General features: G+C 42.8%; 2 protein-coding genes across 7 annotated transcripts in view; both read left to right on the top strand.

Moving 5' to 3' along the window:
• The window catches only part of CENPE (centromere protein E), a 76034-nt gene extending 64186 nt beyond the window's left edge, over positions 1–11848 (top strand). Inside the window, exons 38-46 of the mRNA XM_075066218.1 lie at positions 934–1143; positions 1814–2023; positions 4057–4278; positions 5136–5339; positions 6919–7031; positions 7525–7622; positions 8625–8787; positions 9533–9792; positions 11078–11848. Of these exons, the coding sequence (XP_074922319.1) occupies positions 934–1143; positions 1814–2023; positions 4057–4278; positions 5136–5339; positions 6919–7031; positions 7525–7622; positions 8625–8787; positions 9533–9792; positions 11078–11175 (1578 nt within the window). The 3' untranslated portion in view covers positions 11176–11848. The remainder of the gene's footprint in view (positions 1–933; positions 1144–1813; positions 2024–4056; positions 4279–5135; positions 5340–6918; positions 7032–7524; positions 7623–8624; positions 8788–9532; positions 9793–11077) is intronic.
• Positions 11849–15516: 3668 nt separating this feature from the next.
• The window catches only part of BDH2 (3-hydroxybutyrate dehydrogenase 2), a 30035-nt gene continuing 24945 nt past the window's right edge, over positions 15517–20606 (top strand). The window contains exons 1-3 of one of the 6 annotated variants that reach the window (XM_032794264.2): positions 15517–15598; positions 16280–16400; positions 18495–18604. In XM_032794264.2, the coding sequence (XP_032650155.1) occupies positions 18533–18604 (72 nt within the window). In that variant the 5' untranslated portion in view covers positions 15517–15598; positions 16280–16400; positions 18495–18532. The other 5 variants (XM_032794269.2, XM_032794270.2, XM_075066220.1 and 2 more) reach the window with 5 other exon arrangements.

Genomic DNA, 20606 nt, shown 5'->3' on the forward strand with positions numbered 1-20606 from the left:
GGTAGCTTTAAAGTTTCTGGATACTTGCAACCCTCACTCATCTTGCAGTTGAGTGATTGATTGGTTTAATTCTTAATCAGTCACTTAAAATGAAGAGGAATAGGGGAAGGAGAGGAGTTCTACCATCTGAGTAGATCAGGTTCTATCATGTAAATAGGTACAGTAAATGTAGTTTAACATGTTAATTCTCTTCTGGGTCTTTATAGTAGTAATTCCAGGCAATTTTCTGTTACTGGTGTCGGTAGTTCAAAAATGCAGAAGCTGATGTGAAGGTATGAGATGACTGTATGGAACATTTTGTTTAATTTCTTAGCTAACAAACATTTACAAAAAGTGACAGCTGTACATTCTCAGGTCTAGTCAAGGTTTTGTTTTCTTTGGAGTCACATGTTTAAGTTCTAAACTGTTCATAATAATTGTTGGTCCTTTTTTCCTTTTATAGTCTTCCTTCGTTTATTTACTTTGGGGGCACTTTTATGTGTACGTAATAGTTTCAGCCATTTAAACAATAAACTTTAAACCTGGCAGATTATGGCCATACTAGATGTCATAAAATTAATACATCAGATTTTCACTTGATTACATTGGTGTGAATCTAGAGTAACTCCTCTGAAAACAAAGTATCTTAATTTGCCTGGGTCCAAATTCTGCTCTTGGTTTGATTGCAAGGTATGTAATATATGTTCCCACCACTAGTTTAATATCTGTCAGTCTAGTCCAAATGCCCTTAACCCTTTGAGCTTTTTGAGAGCTATGAAAAATATATTCTTTACAAACATAATGTGGAAATAATTGAGATGAGGGTTTTTTACTAGGCCTTTTACTAGACATTGCTTTTAAAAATTTTGCATATGCATGAAGTGCTACCCAGCTGTCTAGAATCTTATCTAGATGCAAGATATCCTTTAATTATGACCTTTTCATATTCAACAGTTTCTGTTCAGTCGTGTTTGCCGGAAGAAAGCAGAATTCTATACTACCATTAACAACCATGAAATGGATTTGCTTGATGAGAAGAGAAAACAGGAGGAGCTACTGTCTCAGATTTGGTGTCTCAAGAAAACTTGTTTGAAACAGGATGAAACAGCCTCCCGAGAGTTAAACATCCATGAATTGCAGCAGAGGTTGGACCTCCACATCGAGGTAGCACTCAATATATTGATTTGACTGAAATAGATGTCAATATTTATATATTGGGAAATATCACAACATGGATGTGCTACTTCACTGTGGAGTTGCTTTTATTTGCAGGTGACTCATACTGTAGTAAGCTATAGGAAAATAATTGACACTAACCTTCACTTTTAAATATAATTAATCTGTTTTATCTTAATTTACTGATCTGATCAGAATTAAATTTACAATTTATTTATGAAGTGACACACTATGTGAGCTTATTATATGCAAGGTATTCAGCCTGGGGATCTCTGTATGTTGGTCTTGTAAAGCACCTGCTACTCCATTTGTAAAAATATCTTGCTTGATTATTTTAAATATATATATCATTTAACTGCACACGTGTTCCATTAAGTTAAGGATTTTCTTTATTCTATTAACAAAGGAGGTCGGATGTAAAAAAAAAAACCTTTGAATCTATACTTCAGATATAGGGTAACTAGAAGCTAAGAAATATTCCATATACAGCATTATAATGTTGGACAGCAAATATAGTGTTTACTAATAATTTTTTAAAAAATTACTATAACAATATTGCAAGTAAAGTTATTTGAGCCATTCAGTTGCTGAAAACTAATGTAGTGCAATCAAATTGGTAAATTGCTTGGGTTTTTTGTTTTTTTGTTTTTTTATGCAGCACATTCTCAGAGACATGTCAGAAATAGAAACTGAGCTTCTCGGCATAGAGGCTGAGTTGCAACAGGAAGAGAATGCTAGAAAAGAAGCACGGCAGTTTTTGGAAACATGTTCAGGAAATCATTGTGATGTAGAAAAATTTAAAGATGGAATAAAGCAAGACAATGAGAGACTTTTACAAGTGATTAAATTCTGGACACCTAAAGTCAAGGTAAAAGTTCCTGCTATAACAGTGCATCATTCAACTTGTCTTTTAACATAGCTCTGAAATCTATAAACTGTATTTTTTTTTCTGTGAGTATTCTTGTGTTAACAAGTATTCGTATATTGTTCATAGGCAAAGCATCTAATTTCCAGTAGTATCTTCATATTGTACTAAGCTGTAAAGTGAAGCTCTACTTAGAAGTTTTACAGGGTTATTGTTTCTTCCTTTTGGCTTTTTTCACACATCTAAGCATGGTGCCCTCTGCAAGTTCTTGGTCCATATTGACCTTCAGGCCAGATGGAGCCCTAAAGATTTTTCATTCAGAAAACTTTCTCCCCTACCTCCCATGAACTTTCTTCTCTCAGTTTCTGTGCTTTTTACTGTGTAATTGGAGTGGGAAAGGGTATTTTTAAAAAAAAGTCTGTAACAGTCAGTGCTCAGAGCACGTGGTGTTCCTTAAGCCCAGGCACCTCTACGTAGCAGAGATGTTTCCATAGCTATGCACTATAGTTCCTAAATGGAGCTTACGGCAGCGATACTACCAGTTCTCTGTTAGAGCTCGTCTGCTCAAGACTTTTGTCAGACCATGACGACTTCTATCTGAAACTGTAACTGACTTTGTGTCTTAAACTTAAATGGCATGAAAAGATGTTCTATAATGGGGTGGCCAACCTGTGGCTCTGGAGCCATGTGTGGCTATTCAGAAGTTAATGTGCGGCCCCCTGTATAGGCACCAACTCCAGGGCTGAAGCTACAGGTGCCAACTTCCAAAGGTGCCAGGGGATGCTCACTGCTCAACCTCTGGCTCTGTCACAGGCCCTGGCCCCACTCCACACCTTCCTGCCCCCTTTCTTGAGCCTGCTGTGCCCTTGGCTCCTCCCCCTTCCACCTCCCCGAGCCTCCTGCAAGCCACAAAATAGCTGATCAGGCGGTGCAGCGTGGGAGGGGGAGGCACAGATCGACAGGGCTGCCTGCGGGCAGGAGGTGCTGGGGGAAAGGGAGAGCTGATATGGGGGCTGCTGACATAGTACTGTGGCTCTTTGGCAATGTACATTGGTAAATTCTGGCGCCTTCTCCAGTTCAGGTTGGCCACCCCTGTTCTATAAGATGCAATCCAGTGTAACACTATACTCTGTATAGGAGCCAAACGAAAAAGAATTTACACATAAAACTATTCCATCAAAACCAAACTTAAACTAAAACGATGACAGTTTCACTTAGAAATATGCATTCTGTATTAAATGTCATGGTTTAATATGGCTGAGACTTAAAATTTCCAGAGATTTAAGATAGTTTAGCTACATGTAATAATTCATATGATGTGCAATCTATTTATAGGCATTTTACAGGAAAAAGTATAGTTTACAGGTCATGTGGTTAAGGGGAGGCAAAATCTTGGCTCCTTTAAGGGCCTGACCCAAAGCCCATTGGAAATTCAGGGAAAAACTGCCTGTTGACATCATGCATGACCAGTGTGCATACATGTGTCTTTGCTTCCACAGCTTTAGGGCTTGATCCAGTCACTTCTGTTTCTTCAATCTCTTCACCTAAGATACTGCTTTCTTGTTTCTCCAACACTATTTCAAGACTTGATACAATAATCTGGTAAAACTTTGTTCAATGTTTTCTCTTTTCCATACCTTTGCTACCCTGAAAAACTCAAACTATGTTAATGAGAGTAAAAGTTTAAGGACAGGAACTTCTGGGTTCTTCCCCGCCACCTCAACTTTTTAAGGTTCTTGAAGAGAATCATCCGAATCTGGAAGTCCAATTTGTACCTCAGGAAGGTCTTCAGGACTGGCTCCCATCTTGTATATTAGAAATTAATATATTCTAAATGCATACATTTAACTGCTTTTCAAAGAATCGGTTTCCTCCATAATTATTTTGCAATTTCCATACGAGTGGATGTATATACTCTGACAAGTTAAATATTTGGGTTGGTTTCTTAGCATATATCTTGATGGTATTTTATTCATGCCTGGGTTCTAAAAGCTAATAGTTTTACAGTTACGTGCATGGCCTATTTAATTTTGCAGACGCTCCTTCAAACTTCATCAGAGATGGATACCAGAACTGCCAACTATTGCAAGGAGTCAGAAATTGAACTGCAACAAAGAAAAGGGAAAACTGAGGAGTTACTTGAGCAACTGAAGACAATTAAGGAACAGCTGGCACCTTGTGGTGTTGCTAATCTTGCACTAGAAGAAGAAAACTATAGACTTTGTAACCAATTAAAAGCCTCAGAACAAGATATAAAGGTATCTAATCTGATATGTTAATCAATTTAAATCAGCAGACATGCAAAACCACCTGGAAACGAGACAGAGAAATTTCACAGGGTACTTTAAACTGAGGTGTTTTTTTTAAAAAAAAAAAACTAAGAAAATAAAAGACTAGATAATTAATATAAAACTGTGCTATAGACACCACTGGCCCAGACTACACTAAACTTTTTTGTAGCTGTTTCATTATCCAAAAATAAATTAAAGCAGTCTTATTTAGAATGTGAAGAGTTGACGCTGTGGCTACAGGTTAGATTTACAATAGTGTATATGAATATGAACCAACTGAGAGCATTTCAAATGTGTTTAAATATATTTAAAATATTATGCCTAACAGTGCGAAGGCTGTAAGGCTACATGTGGTCATACAGTCTTTGTGTGTTAGACTAGGGATTGGCACAGAACTCGGAACCAAAATTAAAGAATTAAATGTCCTTTATTTCAAAGAATAATTCAGAAAGATCCTATTGCATCAGGACTGAACTGGGAAACTAGATAATCCCATGAGTGATCCATCAATTCATACACTTTTAGTAGAAATGACTAGGTACTTGACTATAGTGAAGAAATGAAGATATCTGGTACATCTGCAAGAATCTTAAATGACTGTGGGACAATTGGGTAACTGATAGCTTATAATCAGTTGTCAGATTCACTTGCTTTCTAAAGTTTTGAGCATGCTGCGATATCTGGAAAAATGTCATGCTAACAGCCCTGGAGACTGCAGAATGAGATGACATTTTATTTCCTTGGCCTCTAATACAGCTGAGAAGCCTGCCAAATGTAGTTGTCATTGCTAGGATAACTTCTAATAACTGGATGTTTTTCTCAAGATTATGAAGGAAACAATCCAAAAGCTGGAAAATGCAGTAAATGAAGCAGGAAAAAATGTCAAGGAGAAGGAAGAGAGAATAGTCATGTTACAAACAGAGATTAAAATGAAAGCTGCTGCAAGTGAACTTAACCAACTTCAGGCTAAATTAAATGAGACAGAGCAGTGTCTTAGAAATGCGTTAACAGAGAAACAGACTTTGAAGGTATGTTTCATTGTAAAACTTCAGTTGTTTAAGCAAAATGTCACTCCTATTTTCCACTTGAGAGCTGGGAGGAAATCTGAGAAGGTTCTTGAAGGCCAACGTGTGGAAGCCAGTCTGTTGCACTATATGGTATTGAAGTGATGCATTCTTTTCCTATGGTTTAGCCTGTATCTTCAGACATTCTTGGTGCAACAGCAAGTGAGCAAGCTTGGAACCCAAGTTATACTCCGTGGGGAATTTTGTGCCACTGCGCATGTACAGAATTTGTCCCCCACAGATATATTTGCTTCCCCACCAAAAAATGACTTTCTGATGGGAAGCAAATGGAAGCCACAAGAGCAGTCATGCAACCCTCACCAGCAGTATGTTTCAGGTGTCAGGGCAGTCGGCAAAGAGGTAAATCACTGTGGGGCAGGAAGCAGACTGGAGAAGACCTAGCTGGTGGCTCCTACCCTGTGCCGGGCTCAGCAGCTAGGCTGGGCTGGGGAAGATGGGACTTCCCCTGCACAGCACCCCAGATTTCTTCCCTGGCTGCAGGAATATCTGCAAACTCTCTCCACTCCTGCTTCCTGCACTCATTGCTCCTCAGCTACAGTGGGAGGGATCCCTGTACAGGGAGCTACTCCCCCATCTGCCCATCCCCCATCATCCAGACCCTCTCATACCTAGACCTTCCTGCGGAGCCTCCTTTCCTCTCACACCTCACACTCAGAACCTCCCCTGAGGAGCCCCACTCCCCCTGCACCTGGACCACCCCGACAAGCCACCCACACTCAAATCCCCCTGCTGAGCTCTGTCCCCCACACAGCCAGACCCCTTCCCCCCCATCTGAGCCCTAACCACCTTCACCTGGACCCCCTTGAAGAGTCCCATTACCATTGCACCCAGAACCCCCCAACAAGCCCCTGTGCATCCAGATCCTTTCCACACTCAGAACCCTACTGAGCCACCTGCACCCAAATTGCCCCACAGAGAACCCTCTCAACCCATATCTGGATCCCTCCACACTTGGATCCTGTCTTACTGAGCCTGCCTGCCTGCCCAGACCTGATGCACCTGGCATGGAGAGGCAGGACCCTGGGGAGTTTCTGGGGTAGGCCCTGTCCTTGCACTGTGTCAGGGTTGGGTGCAGCCTCATAGACTCGTAGGTCAGAAGGGACCAATATGATCATCTAGTCTGACCTCCTGCACAAAGCAGGCCACAGAACCCTACCCATCCACTTTTATAACAACCCCTAACCCATGACTGAGTTATTGAAGTCCTCAAAATTGTGGTTTCACTGCTGCGTCCCAGGGAGAGCTGCACAGTGATCTCCCACCTCTGTGCAGCCAGTGGCCTGTGCTCCCCAATGCCATGCTGGAGCCTTCACATTTATTTGACAAATAAAATTTGCATAATTTTAAATTATTGTGTGCCGAATTTTAATTTTTTGGCACAAAATGCCCTCAGGAGTAAAGTTATATCATTAGAATAAGAGTATTGCCTCTGCAAGATGGTATTTAAATATCCCTAATTAACTTTAAGAGATCTAACTTTCTTATCACTAGATCTCCTCTTTTCTCCCACCCAACATATTAGGCAAAATTAGATAAAGGTGCCACGTTATATAAAGAAGAAATTGATCATCTCAAAACTCAGTTGGTGAAAGCTGACATGGAAAGAATGAAACAATCCAGAATTTTTGAACAGGAGTAAGTTTTAAGTTTTTTACTGTACTATGCATCCTATAATTTCTCAGTTCTTTTTTTGGAAAGCATAAGATCTGATGTTTAAAAGTAGTTTTTTATACAGGTTGTTTCAAACATCCTACCTAAACACTTCAGATATCTCCCAGGAATAGGTAGAAACTGCACTGAAAATACAAACCTTATTGGATACTTGGTGCTCGGGCATGGTTTTGAAGAGAGCTCTGAGTGTCTTTAATCTATCCAAAAACTAGAGAGCCATTTTTTCGTAAGGGGTAGGGGGTGAGGAGCTGTGTAAATTAAATATTTTGTGTTTCCTTGGTGAAGAGTTCTAGTTTCTTAGCTCTGATATGTTTTGCTATTTTATCAGTATATTTGGATCCTCTTGCTGTTTGATTTCTAATTTGGAGAAGAACAGAAAAATTAAAACTGCAAAATGTTGCAGAATTACACAATGGCAAACTGCTAAAATAGTGGCTTCTTCTTTTTCCTTATGCAGAATTGCTACTACAAAAGCTCTTGCAGAACACAAAGAGGAACAGTTAAGAAAATTAAAAGAAGAACTGAGAAGAGCACAGCAAGAACAAGATGTTACTAGTAAATAAAAAATACATATAAGGGATTTTTTTCACAATACCTATATAAACAAAACAGAATTGAGGCTGTTGGTTGTACATAGAGCCCTAGAGAGGAAAATGTTTAGTCTATGGTCCACAGTTGATTAAAGGAGGGACAGGACTTTCTTTGGCACATATGGTAGGTGAGGTGGTGTAAGAAAATAAGTGGGGTGTGAAGAGCTAACTCTGGAAATCACAGTAATTTAGTGCTTAGTCCGTGTGTGACTGCAGCAGTGACGAGGTATGAAAGTGCAGACCTTTAATTATTTTTTTTTTTGCTTGTTATATCTGAAGGACGTGTCTGGCTATTTCTGTAATTGGCCCCACACTTTCATCAAACACTCCTGGACAGAGTGGTAAACAATTCATGGCAAGTTTGTATAGCTTTTTGCAAAACTGGAAGCAAAAGGGAATCCTCACTATATCAAGATGTGAGACAGTGGAACCTAGTAGATAGAGCACTGGGCTGTGTCTTGAAAGACCTGGGTTCTGTTTCTGGCTCTGTTCACTGGGTTACTTTGAGCAAATCGCTTCCTCTCTCTAGGCCTCCCTTTCCCCACCTGTAAAAGGGGAATAACAATTCTTTCCTCTTTTTGTAAAGTGCTTTAAGATCTACTACTGAATAAGTCTATGAACTAGGTATTACGGTTATCTCTTCTAACCATAACTGATATAATACTGTGTTCTGGATTTGTCAGTTAAATATATTAGATCATCTGATTTACTAGAGAACCATTTGAATTTTATAGTAGGTAATTGGCAGTCTGTGAGAATTCCTGTATAGAAAGGTTGAAGCTGTTGTAACGGTATTTGTAACCTGTACAGTGAACACTTAATCCCAAAAGGGAATTTTAATATAATTTTCTACTCATAAAATGCTACTTTATTTACTTTATGAAGGTCAACTTTACTTGATTTTTGTATTGTCCAAGATATAGCAAATAATAGCTTCTAATATATATTCAAATAATTTTCCCCCCAGTAATATCAGAAAAAGATGTTCCTCAGGAATCACATATACCCCTGACTTGTGGTGGCGGCAGTGGGATTGTGCAGAGCACACACATGCTCATTTTAAAATCTGAACAAGCTAAGTTACAGAAAGAAAACCTGCAGTTGAAGAAAAACAATGACCTTCTAGTAAGGTGAGTTTTTAAAAAGCTGATCATCAGAGTCTAGAACGTCATTTCTGATTTAACTGCATACATTACTATACTTACTGTTTGATTTATAATCTAATGCGGTAAGAGTTCATATTTCTGGGGAGAATCCTAGAAATGAGAAATTTTGAAAGATCCATTTGTTAGATGAACTATCTTCTCTTTGTGGTTGGGGACTTGTGCCTTTCACCAGGGCTGGCTCCAGGCATCAGCCCAGCAAGCAGCTGCTTGGGGCAACCAACGGTGAGGGTCGGCATGTCCGCGTCTTTGGCGGCAATTCAGAGCAAAGGACCAGCCGCCGACTTACCACCGAAGACTGAAACGGCAGCGGTAGAGCTGCAGATTGCGATTTTTTTTGTTTGTTTGTTTGTTTTTTCCTTTTTGCTGCTTGGGGTGGCAAAAACCCTGGAGCCAGCCCTGCCTTTCGCACATCAGCGGTTTGAATCTGGACACCACCAGTGGTGACATTTTATCATTCAGTCTTTTCCTTAAACCTTAGGGAAGGAGCTGGCTTCCCTTCTTAATATAAACTTGCTCACATGAGTTGGCATTAATTGGTTGTCTGTTCAGTTTTGCAGCAGAAAGTTGAATGGGTATGGAGACTTAACTGCTTTGATTCTAGAGATTGTCCCTTGAAGTCAGGAGCAAGACACTTTGATATGGCTGTGTGAGGGAACTTGTGTTGTCAAGCTTCCAGTAGTTTACACTTTTATCATTTTCTCCTTTTAAGCAATGAGCTTCAGCTGAAGGAAGAACTAACCAAATGGAAAGAGAGAGCACTAAAAATGAGAGCAGAAGCCTGTAGAGACACTACTCGGGAGAAGATACAGAGGTCTCCAAGAAAGACCACACCTCGTTCAGTTAAAGAGCAAATGCCTTCTCCCTCCAAGGAAGTTTCTTCACGAGAAATTCTGCCTCTGGATTCACCAAACACCCTGCCTCTGACTTGTCCAAATTTCTTTGATAATTCAAGCTTAGGCACACTTACGGGTGCGTAATGCAATACTGTTTCTGTTAGGAACACCTATTCAGTAGAGTGTTAAAGGGTTTGGCTAGCCAGACCTGTGAAAGATCTAGTGTGGGTACACACTACAGTTAATTCATATGTACTGGTGGGCTTGAATACCTCAACTGGGTGAGTATTCGAAAGTTCAGGCTAGCTTTTATTGCAGAATAAACTGAACTTAGTGATTAGTAGTAAGGATGGACAAATGACATATTGTGCAATTTTATAGTGGATATATTGAGTTCGGGGGTGGAGGGGTAGTATTTTTTTATTTACATTATTTCATTTATGTAATTTTAGTTCAGAAAGGTTTGGAAGGGGTGAATTCTAGACCTGGTTGGGATTTTTTTGAATTAAACAGTTTGTTGTAAACTGCTAGTTTGTTGAAATAGAAGAACCTCAATTTCCCATATCATAGGTAGTTCCCTAACAACTGGAATATTGGCTACTCTAGGGTAGGTGGCTCTCTCGTTTTTTGCTGGAAGTTTTAAAAGGTCTGTATTTCATTCCAATCTAGAACAAAACCAGGTGCCAGAACCTCAAAACTTTGCACAAAATGGCATTCTTGTCTTTTGGCCAGCTCCAATGCAGGGAGCTATGAGTTAGTTTCACCCACATGACTCTAGAGGCAGCATTTAAGCAAATTTCTGTCTCCAAGGCCTAACATTTAGTTTGCAAGTTCTGCACCCAAGCCACTAGTCTCTCCATCTCCAGTTGCAAAGATGGCAGCCTGGGCAATGTCTCCTTTCCCATTTCCCCCTACCCTGCTTTGCTCTTTTTATTTCCTGCCTGTCTCCACAAACCTTGGCCTGCAAATAATGGCTTCTCTGCTCTTCTCCACTCAGCCACCTTTTGTGGGGGAAGCCTTTACTGGTGGCCTGCATTACATCTTAACAGCGCCACTGCAGCCACTATTAGCTGTTTGAAAAACCATCAGTACTCCCCAGCAGTGTGGTGAAGCACTAGGTTGCTGGAGCAAGTTTTGACATTGTCACCACTGTTCAATAAGTATGATCTAACTTGTTGCTGCCACTTCTGCCAGCAAATCTCCCAATGTCTGAGATCCACACAATTCCATGTCCCAGCCCAACTGCTAAGATCACAGAAGCACCTTGTCTAGACTAGGATTTAAAGATAGCAGTTGGATCATGTAGTCTCGCTCAGTCTTTTGAACACCTTCTAAAAGTTTAGGCAAAACAAAGCAATTGTACTCTAGCATATGCTAAACTGGGAAAGTTACAAGTCTTTCTATTTTCTCTCTTACTTTAGACATGCGACCTGCAGGAACAGAGTGTATAGAAGATCGCTTTAAGCACTGGTTTGGAGTGTCAGAAAAAGATAAAGCACCTGACTGCACAACCCAGTAAAGGTGCCCGTTATTGTTCACTGTCCTTGCTAGTGGATAACGTCAGAGATTGCATATAGAGAAGACCTGTGCTACAGAAGTAGCTGGTATGTTTTAATTCTAGCCAGTGGTAAGACGCTTTCTTGGATCAGGAACTAAGCAAGTAACTGGAAAAGCTGGAATACAAAAATGTGACAATAGTATTACCTGCATCCAGCTGATGGTGTCATTGTAGCAGTTCTGCATTGCTCCTCTTGTGATGGCAAAGATGATACAGCCAGCCAGCTGAAGAGGAAATGAAAACTGGAATGGATCACAAATCAGAGAATCTCTACTGTGAAACTTAGCAGTGTTCAACTTTCCCCTCTCACTCCTAAGACAACCCTCCCAAGGGCAATCAATTTAATCTGGGAAGTCCACAAGGAAAGTGGAGAGAACTTTTTCTGCTACTCTTTTTCTAGTGTTCAGTGTTATTTCAAGTTTTATATGTTGACTTTTCTAGGATGGGGAATAGCATTGTCATTCAATTTCTTTTAACTAGTTTATATATAATATTCTATTTATGAGCTCACAATCAAGGCTGTGTTTTTAAAAAGTCTCTACTTCATATCTGCAGTGCACAGTTGATTCTGGTCTGAGTAATTTTAACTTTTCTCAATAAAGATTGTTATATGCATATAGATAGTCAAACTAGATTTGGTCGTTGTACTATTGCCATTTCTTCTTGTTGTGTCATTGGGGGACGTGGCAGGAGGCTCCTGCCTACTGGTCACAGCTCAGTGATGGGGGTCTCGCCTAGCATCAAGTAAGGGATTCATATACTCTATCACACAGCCTCCCCCGATGTCCTGCTGTGGGGCTTTATCAGGCAAATCCTCCCTCTCCCTCCCTGAAAAGAAATTGGCCGCCTTAATGTTTTTCCAAGCCCAGTGAAGGATTTCAGAGCTATAGGACTGTAGCAAGGCATACCATCTCGTGTGTCATGGGTTGTCTTTCATGGTGTTCAGCCAACATACAAGAGCATGGTCACCAGTTTGAAGGAGTTCCCCTACAGATAATAGCTCGGCGCATCCACAGCCCATTTCACCAGGAGAACTTCCTTTTTTATGAGTGAGTAGGACGTCTCTTGTGGAAACAATTTCCTGCTGAGATATACTGTGGGGGTGCTCCTCCCCGTCAATGTTCTGGGACAACACTGCACTCAGGCCCACTTCTGAGGCATCCATCTGAAGAGTGAACTCAGGGGTGAAGTCCAGATGGATGAGTGCAGGTTCCTGGCTCAGCCTCACTTTCACTTCCTGGAAGACGATTTCACAAGCTGCTGACCACAGGACCTTCTAGCGCTGTTCTTCACCAGGTCAGTTAGGGGCATTGCGATCATGGCAAACGCTGGGAAGAATCATCAGTAGTACTCTGTGAGGCCAAACCTGGTGCACTTGCTGCTTAGTCATGGAAACAATGCACTTTGCCTGAGCTTGTCCTTTGTCAACTGGGGCCTTTGTTTTCCTCCTCCCACATGGTAGTCACCTCCTGCTGCCCCAGATGGCATTTGGCTGGGTTCGCCATCAACCCTGCTACCTTCAATGTCTACAATTCGGTCGTGACATGTTTAAGATGGTCTTCCCAGTCCAGGCTGTAAATGATGTAGTCTATGTATGTTGCAGTGTACGCCCCAGGTGGCTGTAGTACCCGGTCTATTAGGCGCTGGAAAGTTGCACCATCCCATGTAGGCTGAAGGGCATCATTATAAATTACTACAGCCTCCAGGGTGTGAAGAAGGCAGTTTTCTTCCATGCTTTGTTTGTTGGAGGGATCTGGCAGTAGCCCTTGGTTTGCTGTACAGTGGAGAGGTAATTGGCAGACCCCCACCGGTCAAGCAGCTCATTGACCCATGTTTTTGCCCATTTAAAAAAATACAGGCAACCTTTTATTTTGAGAAACTCCAGCATCCCCATGCTTTGGAGCAAGAAGTTGAAATTTGGTAGGGGTGGTCTGTGTATCAGGGATGTGCCTTTTGCCATCCATATGAAAATCTGCCCAAATTTGACCAAGTTAAGAGTCTGAAAAACTGCAGTTTGCACGTGTTCCGTAGAGACGTGCTAGGGCTTCACAACTTAATTTTCCCAAAGATTTCATGTACTGTGTATGTTGTAGCCTGGGGATGAGCAGGACTCCCCCTGCATTTGGAGTTCTGGGCCATGCTGGGTCCAGCCCTGAGCAGGGAGCCTCTCCTTTGCTTTCAGTACTCCCTCCACCTTCTGGGCTCAGACAGCATGGAGGAGAAAGCCATCTGAATCGAATGCAGAGGGGGCAAGGGTGGAATCTGCATGGGCAGGGTGAGTAGAGTGTGACAAGGAGCCTGGAGAGGAACAGACTGAGATAGGCAATGGGTGACAGGGACAGGCTGGGCAAGCTGACTGGGGATTAGGGGGTCAGCCAAAGTGCAGGAGGAAGAGAACTGGAAATGGATATGCAGAGTGGGACATGAATTAGGCTGGGGGGCACACTGAAATTGGACATGGATCCCAAAAGAGATCCAGGAGTTAGTGGGGATGTGGGTTTTGGAGTGACTTGAGGGAATCAAGTGGGCAGGGAGGAAAGAGCTTGGCTGAGGAGCTGGGAATAGTCGGGCAAGGATACTGTCAGAGTACGGGGGATGAGATTTGGATTGCTGGCAAGGACGCTAGGGACAAGAAGTTGGAGTAAGGTTGGAAACAAGAGTGAGCTGAAGGCGGGAAGACAATGCAAGGAGACTGGGACTGGGATGAGAAGCCTGAAGAATGGAGACTGGGACTGGCTCAGTGAGGAGAATGAGACTGGGACAGGGAGCCAGGACTGGGGCAAAAGAATCTCCTCTCCAGAGGCTGGAATGGAACCCACATGCTTGAGTCTTGCAGTTCCTCTGCTTCCATAAATGGCTGTGAAACCCTCTGGTAAAGTGTCTCATCCTCTCTAGGGCTGGTCCACGTAGAGGATGGCAACTTACTACTGTTATCAGTTACTCCATTAGCTCATCTGAGGGCTCAACCAGGAGCATGATTCCCAAGAAGGAGAGAATCCCTCATAATCTGCTATGGAATATGTTTTTTTGCAAACTCTAGAGGCTCTGCATCCTCCCCCACCCAAAAAAACCTAGCTGCTGAATCAATAACCCCTACCTCTGGTCTTCAGCTCACCCTTCCAGGACTTGTTTTTCTCCCTTCGTGCTCCCCATCACCCCAGACCAACCACAATATTCCCTCAGTCCACATTCCATACATGGGCAACCCTGCTTACTGTGGCCTTTCCCCCATGCTGATAGTAGGTTGTATCCCTGCCAGGCAAAGTGGCCTTCCTCTTCTGCCTCACGCTCATGGGTCTTACTGCTTGAGAATCTCCTCTTTTTTCCCTCTTCCCATACTTGTCAGACCAGCCATATCCCTCTGCCAGTTTTATCACTGCCTCCATTTTCTCTGGTTGGTGTCTCCTCACCCAGGCCTTAGTGGTATCCAGGAGACTCTGCATAAACTGCTCTAATATCACAGCTTTCAGGACCACTTTCACATTTTGTTCTCTCTCATCAGTTGGCCCAATCATTCCACTTCTGCACAAACTCTCTTAGCCTTACCCCATAAGTCCCCCTGGCTGTCCTAAATTTCTGCTGGTATCTTTCAGTTGCCAAGCCTACATGGTCCAATATGGCAGCCTTCAACACATTGTAGTTCTTGGCCTGCTTCTTGCTCAATGACATATAAGCAGCTTGGGCTTCTGCCACCAAATAAGGGGCTAAGCCTAGAGCCCATAATCCTTTAACCCAGCCTGCACCAGTCACAATTCTTTTTAAAGTCATTAGAAACATGTCAGGATCATCCCTAGAGCACATTCCACAGAGTCCCAGCACCTCTGCCCCCAGCTTCTTTCCCGGAGGCAGGACTTGTCACATTCTGTATTAACTGCTGCTGTACCTGGATCTGTTCCTTTACAAACTCCTGAAACACCCGCTGTTGTGTGTCCTGCCATCCCAACGAAGTTCCTCATTCTGTTTGCTGCCTCTCCTGGAATCCATGCAGCATCTTCTGCATCTCGTTCTATTGCTCTATCAGCAACATTTTATTAAATATATATTGTGTATTCTTTTCTCTTTGGGATTCTGATGACTGATACGCTGGGGAAAAGCATACTCATTCACTGTTTTCTTTTGGTTGGTGTTTTGGTTTTTTGTTTGTTTGTTTTGAGTAATTGCCAGGTAAAGCTGACAATCTTCACTTCTCTTGCGCTACAATAACTGTTTTTATATCCCAAGCCTCGCTAGATGGCAGCATCTCAACTTTTCAACAGGGAACGCTGTTGTCTTGAACAGCAATTCACCAGCAGAACTACAGCACCCAGCATGCACTCTGAAACGCTGTACTTTTCTCCGGTACAAGGGTTGGTAAACCCTGAAAGCTGGCTGTGGAGATCCTGAGGTAGGTGGCTTTATTCAGCCTCGTATGTTTCATCCTGTTAGTTTCACCTGGAATAACAGTCAGGACAGCTGTGACTGGAGGCTGAGATACTGATTTGTACGTTTATATACTTACTTGCTCTCGTTTCTCTAGTGGTGGGAAATGGGCAGTGTCCTAGTGCATTAGGCCTTGATAGCTGGAGCCATGGTTTAAAATCTGGCCTAAATCAAAAGCAAAATTATCGGATACTATCAGTGTAGTTCCTAGTGAGCATATAGTCTGCCAAGCTACCACATTATTGGTGGGGCTGCACGCTTCATTGCTCATGTTGGCCGAGCTCTGTGCATTTCCAACTTATTTTTAGTGCAAATGGGAGTGCAATTGGGAAGTAAGATGGGGGCTGGCCGGAGTGGGAGGAAGCCAGGGGCAGTGCTTGACTCGTTCTGGGACACTCTAGACTGACATTCTGGTACATTTTTGAGGTGCTGGGACAGTGTTCCAATACTTCCGATTCTTGAGCCACCATCTCTCCTTCTGGAACACGGAGCCAGGGCTGGACCTCGGCTCCCTGCTGTGGAAGGAGAGATAATGGTCCATACTGTGTGGCAGAGGCACCATTTGCTCATGCTGCCTCTTCTGCCTCTGGGCCCATTGCAGAAGGAGTAATGGCAGCTTGGTTACCCAGCAACTATCTCCTTCCAGAATAGGGAGCCTGGGCCAAAGGGGACCCTCCAAAGTCTGGACCTGGCTCAGCCACCATCTCTCCATCTGCTCAGACCCCTCACACAAGCATCTGCACCGGGAAGCCCAGATTTGGGGAAGGGTAGGGACTGTACTGTACATCCTGGAGAAGCATCCCACAGCCAATTTCACTGGGGCCAGTACTTGGGAGCAGCCCAGAGTTACCCCCACACAAGCCACTTAGCTCCCTGCAAGGGAGCAGGGACCCTCCAGTCTCCCCTCACAGAGCACACAGGCCCGTTGTCCAGGCTCCCACTCTTCTGGCTGATCATGACTCTCTGATCACTCTCTCCCCACCAATTACAAAGCCACTTATTCTCCCCTGACAACCAGTATCCCCCTGCCCTCAGTCCCAATATCCTCATTCCCCAGACTCCAATATCGCCCCTTTCCTGCCCCCCCCAGCTCTCTGCCCAAATACTGCATACCCCTTCCCTGCCCCCTACTGCTAACCTGCAATATATCCTCCACCCTTCCCTTGCCTCACCCTCAGTCCCCCTTGGCATCCTCCCCTCCCTCTCATAGCTTTTGCCACCTCAGGTCAGTTTTCTGTCCAGTGTTGCCAGTTGAGCCATTTTGTCGCTGGATGTAGCAACGTCACCAGATTTGATTAAAGGTCACAGTTTAGCGACTTGTTGAGGCAAAACTTGAAAAATCTCAAGCAGACCTAAAACGTTGCTGGAGTGAGCGACAAAATCACTGAACTGGCAACACTGAAATGAGAGGAGATTTTGTCCCTGCCTCGTGTTGTGCAGGGCCAGAGCCTCCATGAGTTCTGGGACTTCTCTTTTGAGGACCCCAGCACTGCCTAAGGGCCTGGGTGGGTGTACAGCTCTGTAGTGCCTACGACGCTGCTGTCTGTGATCTGTATAGGCAGGACAGAGGGCACCAGAGAGCTTTGCCTACAGCACCAAATGGGCTATCTGTGAAATCAGTGGAAATCAGGCTTTTCTCATTTTTGGATTCTCACCAAAATTAGTAGTGTGCTTCCCATGGATATCTAGAACATTCCCTGCAATTTTCAAATTGATCAGTTGGGGTTTTCAAAAGCTATCACATTTCACCTCTGTAGACAGACTTGGTTCACTCAACCTATGAGCTAGGAATTATTCTGGGGAAGTTCTATGGCCTGTGTTATGCTGGAGGTCAGGCTACATGATCACAATGGTCCCTTCTCGCCTTGGAAACTTGGAATTTATGAAAGCCATCAACTTGGTGTAACTGGTAACTGGTAAGCCTTCTCAGAACTGCAAAGAGTCCCAAAACGTTGGGGAGCTTGCATACACATCTACCCACCTACCCACACTGGCTGGTCATAAGTGCACTTACTACTTGTAATAGGCATTAAAATTCACTTTAACTTCTGATAGAATTATTTCAATTAAAATATCCTACAACTTCCTACAGCAGTGCTGAAAAGTCTGCATTTTAGGATAGTATCAAATTAATCTGAAGTCCAGGTGTGCAGACTCACTTCATCTCGCTTCTCAAAAATATGTATATTATTCATATCTATTTAAGGTTGAGACTTTCAAACTTGCCAAAGGGATTTGGATGCCTAATTCCTATTAAATTCTAATGGACATGGGGCATCCAAATCTCTTAGGCATCTTTGAAAATCCCACCCTGAATTTGTCCTGCTGATGTTATGAACTAATGACAAAATGCCTGTGACATATTGTAGGTTCCCTTTATTGAAAGGAATAAATATAAAATAAATTCATGGCTGAGATAACCAGGAGGTCTGGCATAATTCTCCCTCAGTTTTCAACTCTGATCTCAGATCCTTGGTCTCTTGAGAAACAGTCCGAAGCTCAGACTTATTGCACATCCAATGTGATGATGCCAATATTTGTTGTACAGTGTTCAACTGCTGAATGTGGTAGCCCATCAGGCATTTTGCTGATGATGTCACACTCTGCTAAAGGGCACTGAAGACTCCGATATGCCTACAGGAATCAGGCAAGTCCTGTTTTAAAGCTTTTGCTTTAGAAGTTCTCATTTTATAATCCAGTGTATGAAATGGGCATACCGAAAACTTTTCCTGTCTTGTGGGAAGAACAAGGCACTCTTCAGTTCTCTCTAGTGATAGATGCACTGAGTCACCTGTTCAGTTATAGAATGCATCTATTTTCGATTCCCTGGAGCTGGTGTTAACTCCTTTTCCTTTTAAGAGATGTCACCGGACATGTTTAAATACCTGCAGGGGGCAGCATGGGTCGGCTTGATGGGAAGGTAATATTGCTGTCTGCAGCCGCACAAGGGATTGGACGAGCAGCTGCTATAGTAAGTCTGGAAAGCTTCATTCTTCTTTTTCCCCCTCTTAGTTCCTCGCTAGCTTTGCTATTTTGATTAGCCCAATGATACCTGTACTGAACTGTCTTTTATTATCAAAAAGAAATTAAATCAAAAGCGAAATCCTTCAACCTTTCCATGAAAAGCACATGAAAAAAATGTTACTGCTACACCATTAGAGCCTTGCTTCCATTCTGGAAAAATTCATTCAAGAGTCACATTGTCAAAATTCCCTGCTGCTCTATAAATAGCATTCCCCAAGATATTCAGGGCTGGGTTGGCTGGGCATACTGGTCCTGGCATCTAGCCATGAGTTGCTTCCTGCAGCTGCTGCTTCTTCGGAAGGTGGCTAGGCCATCAGTGATCTTCATCAAATATCTCAGCTGCTTTGTTTTGGGAAGGTGATGTCCCAAGGTTTCCTGTTGTATCAGATTGGAGCTCCGACAATTAGTAGATTGTCTCAAGGATCCCTGTGGCAACAGAGCCAGGTGGAATGTGGTGGCCCTCGTGTACCTTGTTAATTCACGTAACTCAATCCGAGTTGGTTCCGAGCGTCATTAATTGATCTATGAGAGCTGAAGGGAATGTGCAGATGCCAAGCTGTTCACAAGAGCAAGATCAAAAACTTCTGTCTGATCTTCTTTTCCTTAATGTTTGGCCTTGTAATTTTTTAAAGATTATTTTTTCCAAGACCATCTAACGCTTTTGAATTTTTTTGGCAAACTTTAAATGGAAAGATTTCGTCTGTTGCTCTATTGGTAGTTTTTGATCAGCTTGGTCACATGGAGATTTTTTCCAAGACCTGAAAATTTCCATTTAATAAAAATCCAGTAGAAAATTGAGAAAACCAAAAGTCCAAACCATTCTGAAAAGTAGAATGAAAAACAGTTTATGGAGTTTTTTTCCTGAAATTTCTGCTATTTTTCTCTACTTTTGACCAGCTCTACTCTCCACAAATAGCTTTGCCTGTGGTGAATTGTAGAGAGAGACTAGCAAAGCTAGCATGAGACACGCAATGAAAGATACCTAGTTGTCACAAACTTGGATTTTCACAGGCTTTGCCAGGGAACTGCTAATCCTGTCACTTGCATTAAAACACCTTTTCACTGGGAATAGCTAATTTGCAAAACAGATTCCTTTTCCTAATGAATTTGCGTTGTAAATATGCAATAAGCTACAGATGGAAGTGGCATACCTGACCTTCTAGAGATGCACCACAGTTGTAGATAGGTACTCTCAGAAACAGCATTACTGCCATTTACTGGAAGTAATATGTCTCTGAGAGCTGCTTGCTTCTGTGATCAGCAGATGAGTCTGTTATATAGCAGTCACTTGTCAACAACTCGCTCTGAGGAGCAGAGCAAGTAGTTTTCTCTCAGTGGACACAGGTGCTTATGAGGGTTCCCTTGTATTAAGGGGTATCTCTCGGGAATAGCTACCTGATTCTGTTGAATGCAGGGAATAGAACCATTACTAAGTTGTTTCTCTAAGTAGTGCACTCATCAATGATTTGGATGTGAAGCACTATACAAAAGCACTCGTTTTCTATAAACTGGGGGCCAGATCCCCTGCTGTTGCAAATTGGCCCAGCTCCACTCAAGTCTTTAGTGCTGCATTGATTTCCAGCAGCTTAGGATCAGCCCCTATACGTTTGTAACCTACTGTCTAGTACAGGTGCTGCCCTTATGAGAGACAATGTATCAAGCACACTTGCGTATATCTGTTCCTTCAACTGGGTCAAGTAACAGGACCCGCTGCTTTAATTACAGATTCCTGGTTTGGGGGATAAACATTGTAAGTTCTGTTCCATCTCTCCTGCGTACACTCAGCTGAAACCAGGATGTTTGGTTCTTCTTCGAGTGCTTGCTCATATCCATTCCAGTTAGGTGTGTGCGCGCCGCGTGCACGTTCGTCGGAAGATTTTTACCCTAGCAACACTCGGTGGGTCGGCAGGGCGCCCCCTGGAGTGGCACCGCTATGGTGCCGGATATAT

The sequence above is a fragment of the Chelonoidis abingdonii genome, chromosome 5, assembly GCF_003597395.2.
Source record: "Chelonoidis abingdonii isolate Lonesome George chromosome 5, CheloAbing_2.0, whole genome shotgun sequence".
In the NCBI taxonomy this organism is placed as follows: domain Eukaryota; kingdom Metazoa; phylum Chordata; order Testudines; family Testudinidae; genus Chelonoidis; species Chelonoidis abingdonii.